This window comes from Aristolochia californica, unplaced genomic scaffold (assembly GCF_029961685.1).
Source record: "Aristolochia californica isolate CCGP_79_NKW_82.1479 unplaced genomic scaffold, dmAriCali1.0.hap1 SCAF_1, whole genome shotgun sequence".
Lineage (NCBI taxonomy): Eukaryota > Viridiplantae > Streptophyta > Magnoliopsida > Piperales > Aristolochiaceae > Aristolochia > Aristolochia californica.
In genome coordinates this window covers 54225237-54230959 of record NW_027181770.1, presented here as the reverse complement: position 1 = coordinate 54230959, position 5723 = coordinate 54225237, and the positions used below count along the sequence as shown (strand labels likewise).

Genomic DNA, 5723 nt, shown 5'->3' with positions numbered 1-5723 from the left:
TGGAAAAAAAAACTTCAATGACTTGATGTAATTTGAGTACAATGAGACTCTATTTATAATAGAGAAAATAAGTAGAATCCAATTGCAATTAAACTATCCTTAGCCTAGTTACACCCAAAGTTAAACACTAAAAGATAAGTCCTAGAACAATTGAACAACTAAACATAAATAGAAGACTAATATAATTAAAATACCTTTAATTGAGATTTTTTATGCGACTTCTTTCCATGAGACTATTCTTAGTCCCCACCATATAGTTTTAGCTCTGTGAGACTTCTAACTGTGAAAGTCATGTAAGACTCTTCTATATATGTTCTTTAACAATGAACAAATATGAAGGTAGATGAGAAGGGGAATCTAGAGGTGACTGAGAACAGAGGGATATGGGAAGGGGGAGAGAGAGGTTCTCCACATCGATGCATGTGACTTTTCCACATAGAAAGGATGGGCAAGTGCGAGGGGAGGGCCTTCCTTCCTAATCAGTTCCCTCCAACAGGAGCAAGACTGGAACTGAGGAGTGGAGAGCCCTCTTGCCATTGTTTGTAAAAGGCTTTCCATCCTTTTTCAAATTCTTAAATTTGTATGTAAATATTTGAAAGATTTTTTAATACAAATAATTATTGAAATCACTTAAATTATAATTAAATGACTCAACATGTTTATATTGTTAATTCATCAATAGAACCATATTCTGCATTTAGTTTTTAATTATTTTAAAATTCAAATTCATTTTTTTCTATTTGAAAAGGCATTTAATCATGAACTTAAAGTTAACTTAAAAGTATTAAAATCTTAAATTGTTATATATTTAATATTCTAAGCATTTAATATCTGACATTTGTACTAATATTTGAATTAGTAGGGTAGAAAATTATGTGATTAAATATCGCCTTGTTATTAAATATTTTGATTTAAATTGTTTTTATTCCTACTTCAAATCTGAGAAATAATGGGATTATGGGAATTCTTCATCTCTCCCTCTCAATTTGAAGCCCCAGCGGCCGCCGCACGCACGCAATGCAACTTCGTTTCCCTACAGCCGAAATTCGAACCCGCAGGCGAAGTATATAATCTCAGAGTGCTGTTTCGTCTCGGGTTTCAGCTGATGTCCATGCTAGCCCTTCAATGTGCTTCGGCCTCACCTATCCAACTGCCCATTTTGTCATGCCGTCCCACCGGCCTTCCCAGAACATTTCTCGTTTTTCCCAGATGGCTCTCCAAGAACTCCAGCAATTCCCTCTCTTTTGTCGTCCGCTCCTCTTCAAACTGGGTTCCGAACACCGACCAGGATATCTTCCGTGTCCTATACGAGACCGACGGCCAGGCTCCCGAAAACCTCCCGGCCGTCCGGTCTTACGAGAACGACCTCTCTCGCCTGACTGTGGTTGGAGCTGTCGCTTTCGAGCAAGCCCTAACTGCGGCTGCTGCTGACGGAGGCAAAGCTGCGGATGAGCACATATCTTCCGGAGTGCCCACCATGGTCGTCGAGACTCACTTCCCAGGCAGGCCCGACGAACATAGCACAATTGCTACTAGACTGGTGAGTTCTCTTTCTTTCTTCATTTTCTTTCATCTCCATTGAAATTTCTTTTTGTCTCTCTTCGGTTGGTACAAGGTTTATCGTGATGGGCTTGCAAGGAAGACTTCACCCATCCGCGTCAGTGGATAAACCAAATGAACTATTTTGTAACTATGTACTCCTCTTCGTCTATGTGATTATATTTTGGGACAGTGTACACAAAAGTTAATTTATAGTGCAAAAGAGTGGATTTTGTACTCTCTTGGTCAGTTATGATGTTAACCTCGATATACGTCGGAATGGGTACTCAGCATTCTGGACCTGTTCAATGAATGACCGGAACTCTTCAATGCTGTGCATGCTGACAGATTGTATAACGAAGAGTGAATGCAGCTATTGGCTTTGGAATACATTTGATCAAAACAGTTGAGTAGGTTAAGCTTTACAATTCGGCTTGATTCAAGTTAGCGTTACACTGCTGTCACTCTAGTCGGTTTGTATAAACAACAAGATATATACTAGGGGTCACCTGTAAGTCTTCAAAATTGACGTCCTGAGAAATTTGGTGATCTTTATTTTTTTTGAAATGATGCTGATTTGGTGATCTTTGTTGATGTTAACATATATGCAAGCATACCCTTTTACTTATTACTTGTTGTTGTGTTCAGCTGTGACTGTTGTAATTTTAAGTTGTCAACTTCTCTCTCCACCTTCTATTTCACATTTTTTGAGCAAATATGAGGAGTACATTACTGAAGGTTAAAAGTTGGTTTTCTGACAGTTTTTACCAGCCAAGAAGGTTAAGGAGAAGGCCAACAAACTGAGAAACAGTCTTAATGCAGATATGTTTGCCAGTACGACATCTGCAAACATACTTGCCATGACATTTCGACAAGTTGTTCTGCATGATATATGGAGTTTTAAGCTTTTACTCTTCACTGCAGGAACTGATAGAAAGATGGAGGATCTAGTAAATCCTAGAGAGGTGTAATGCTTTTTCAACCAAACAATGTTTCTGAAATTACCTTGCCTAATTAGATTACCAATATTAGGATATCTCTCCTGCAGAACATACATGTTGCTGACAGATGTAGTTCTCTTATGCATTCTTCAGCAGGTTCCAGAACATTTCAGCCTGAGTTCATCAGACAAAAGGGTTTTATCTGTCCTTGCTGAGGCTGTTTGTTCTTGTGCTCTTGAAGGCACAAAAGAAGATTTCTTGAAGGACTTCAGGGCTTCAAATGATTTCTTCTCCTGGCTCAAAACTCCAAGAATAATAGTTTCATCAGATTCTTCTGTTTATGTATATATTATGTCTGAAAATGATATAGTTGAAAGTGCCAAAAAGTTGGTAGGAGATTTTAGTTCCTTACAGGGAAGGTATGGCCACGCAGAGAGAAAAAGGAATCTGAATGTTAACTGGTGGCTGCCTCCATCACATTCAAGGTTACATAAAATTGCTGGTCCTGAATTTAGTGCATGGACAAGTGAGCATGTAGCTTCTTACAAGCTACAACTTGATGGCAGTAAATTTGAGGATGTGAAATTTCAAGGATGGAAAAAACTACCAGATAATAGGTGGGAAGTTTTTTTGACCCACACACAAATGGTATACTTTTTTCAGCTCATTAATTTTTTCTTTTTATGATTAACTACGTCATTAGTAAAATTTTAGAAGTCCACTGCATTTGCTATTGGAAATATCCAGACTCCCAATTTTTGCAGGTTGGGTTAGCCAACATACTTGATATGTATTATGAAGATAGATACACCATCCCAGAGAAACGGCTGTCTAGTGGTTTGATTGCAGATTTGCCCAAAGTATTGAAGAGTAAGGTATCCGGTTATATATAACATCTTTTAGTTTCTAACTTACTTTTTACCTGGAATTAGTACATTTTAAGAACTTTTTTTTCTTAAAAACGGCTACTTTTATCAGGAATTACATAAATTTTAAGACAACTAGTTAATTGTATTGCAGAGGAGTTCTTTTTGGTTGAAGACATTGTATCTAGCGGTTTTTGCTGGAGGCATTCTTGTACTGCTTAATGTTATAGTCCAACTATTTCGTCCACACCTATTTAAGGGAAGGGAATCTCTAGTTGAAAATTGTACAGTTTCTCAAGTAAACTCCTCTCAGCATCTGACTTCTGAGATTGTGGAGGTACTCATATGCAATTGTTTTTGTTTAGTTTAGTCATTTTCCTGCTTCTGTATTGGATGCTCTCTCTCTCTATCTTACTTCATTTCCTTTTTCTCAATGTCCGGATTCTTTAATTAAAGGTGGAAAGTCTCTGCTGCCTAATTATTAGGCAAATCAAAGAGGCCCTTGCTTGGTCAGAGGATGTAACAGTTGAACCAGATGTTGGTGCATGGACTGGAGAGCTTCCTACTTACTTGAAGAAGATGATTGATACCCTTCCTGCTAAAGAAGTTGCTTCCTACAGTAGAGACGCTGCCACTACCACTATGTGTGGTGAAGATGATGCAACTCTTGTAGACGTGGCTAGCAGTGGTTCCTCACCAGCTGATGAAAGCAATCCTGATTCACAAACGTCAACAGCACTGGATATTTGTAGTTATCAGGTAATTTCAAGGAAGACATGTCCCTTTATTGACGTCTCTGTGAGTGACTTGATAAAGGAAGAATCCATTGTTTCCTATAACAGCTCAAGTTATATTTTCAGCTGATTAGACAACTTTCAACTGTTTGGGTTGGAACAGTTAGTATGTGGATTGAGGTGGCTACTTGGTGAACAAAAAGAAATATTGATTAGAAAGAGAACCAACTAGGTTTCTTTTCTCTGACACCTGCTGAAGAGTCCCAGCACGAAGGGGTCCTTTTCCGATTTATCCCTGTTTGGACTACCCTACCTATATGATGATTGTAATTTAATCTTGAGCCTAATTATCTTGACTGGTGCGGTTGGCTGGCCCATGCTTACCTTAAACCAAGGAGTATCTCTGGACCACTGTCATCTGTCAGCAAAACTACAGATGAGGCTCCTAATGTTTGTCGTTCACTGTCTGTGAATTGATTGGCAATTAAGTCACAGCTACGAAACTGGTTGTATAACCATGCAGTGAGAAGTGACTAAAGAAGTAGACTTGAACTTGAATAAGCTTTCTTTGATATCATTAACTCGCTTTCTTACAGCAATAGTTTACAGGTGATACTATCTAGGGATGGTAGGATAGTTGGATTCATGCCGACCAGCCGTGTAGCTGTTAACCAATGGGCTAGTAATCCTTTGTCTAAAGTTTTGTACAAAGGCAGAAAGCTTTCTCCGGGTGAGCCTAAAGTTTCTCCAGTATGCCAGTTTATTCAAGACTGAGTCATGGTGCTTACTATATTGGGTTTCTCCAAACAGGACTATTTGAACCTAGCCTTAAGATCCAGCGGCCAGATGATGCTGTTGAGTTAGAGTTGCTGATGTCTACAAATCCGGCTCTGAGGTTTGCGTTCGCGAGACCTGTCCGATGAATGCATCTTATGCATGATGAGTTAATCAAATTGTCTTTTCCCTTGTCAGAAAACAAAGCTGTTGTTATTCTTCTCTTTACTCTAGTTGTGTATATTAGAGATATAACCCAAGGATAGTTGTCCCCAAGCTGTGTTCTTGGATGATAGAATAGGAATTCTGGTGTCTTAATGTTTTGCTATGTTGTTTGTGACAATCCTTGAGAAGGAGATATTAAGGTTCAGTGTATGATTCAAATTTGATATATGAGTGTCACTTAAAATATCTGTGCCTGGCTGAACGAAATTTGAAATATGGACAGTGGACATTTGAGATCTTGGTTTAGAAAAGGAAAACAAATATGAAATTAAGTATAGCAAGTGTTAAGAATTACAGGTAAGAATCATAAAATGGGAAACATATCTGTTTTATAAAAACAAATGAAGGGATATTTGAAAAAATGATGGCAGAAGCTTTTACAAAGTTCTTGAATAATATTTTTAGAAATTTATATACTTGTAGAAATTGATGAGAAACACTGAAGATGCCTATCAGAGATGAGAATTTTCCTGAAATTTTTAATGAAACTAATAAAAAACCCTTGGAAAGCTTTATTAGAAAACGGATAGCGAATACTACTAGAAACAATACGTGTTTTAGTATTACTAATGATGATAACAATACGTATGTTTTAGGATCTTGTAGCTTACAAAGTCTCAAAGGAAATATTTTGGCAGTATATC

General features: G+C 37.8%; 1 protein-coding gene across 4 annotated transcripts; it reads left to right on the top strand.

The window, feature by feature from the left end:
• Nucleotides 1–967: 967 nt before the first annotated feature.
• LOC137960870 (uncharacterized) lies at nt 968–5250 on the top strand. Of its 4 annotated transcripts, none has more exons than XM_068808321.1 (9): nt 968–1540; nt 2301–2373; nt 2464–2504; nt 2637–3128; nt 3245–3355; nt 3501–3683; nt 3803–4105; nt 4690–4810; nt 4891–5250. In XM_068808321.1, the coding sequence occupies exons 1-9, from the start codon at nt 1106–1108 to the stop codon at nt 5001–5003; spliced, it is 1872 nt and encodes a 623-aa protein (XP_068664422.1). In that variant the 5' UTR covers nt 968–1105; the 3' UTR covers nt 5004–5250. The 4 variants fall into 4 exon arrangements, with proteins under 4 accessions (XP_068664422.1, XP_068664421.1, XP_068664420.1 ...); XM_068808320.1 differs by having other exon boundaries at nt 2634–3128; XM_068808319.1 differs by having other exon boundaries at nt 2301–2504.
• The last annotated feature ends 473 nt before the right edge of the window (nt 5251–5723 follow it).

What these genes read in the sequence shown, in the direction of transcription:
- LOC137960870 (XM_068808318.1), top strand. Translation starts at nt 1,106, where the DNA reads ATGTCCATGCTAGCCCTTCAATGTGCTTCGGCCTCACCTATCCAACTG. An exon ending in CCAAAGTATTGAAGAGTAAG is followed by an intron (nt 3,356 to 3,500) that starts GTATCCGGTTAT and finishes ATTGTATTGCAG; the next exon opens with AGGAGTTCTTTTTGGTTGAA. An exon ending in TGACTTCTGAGATTGTGGAG is followed by an intron (nt 3,684 to 3,802) that starts GTACTCATATGC and finishes CTTTAATTAAAG; the next exon opens with GTGGAAAGTCTCTGCTGCCT.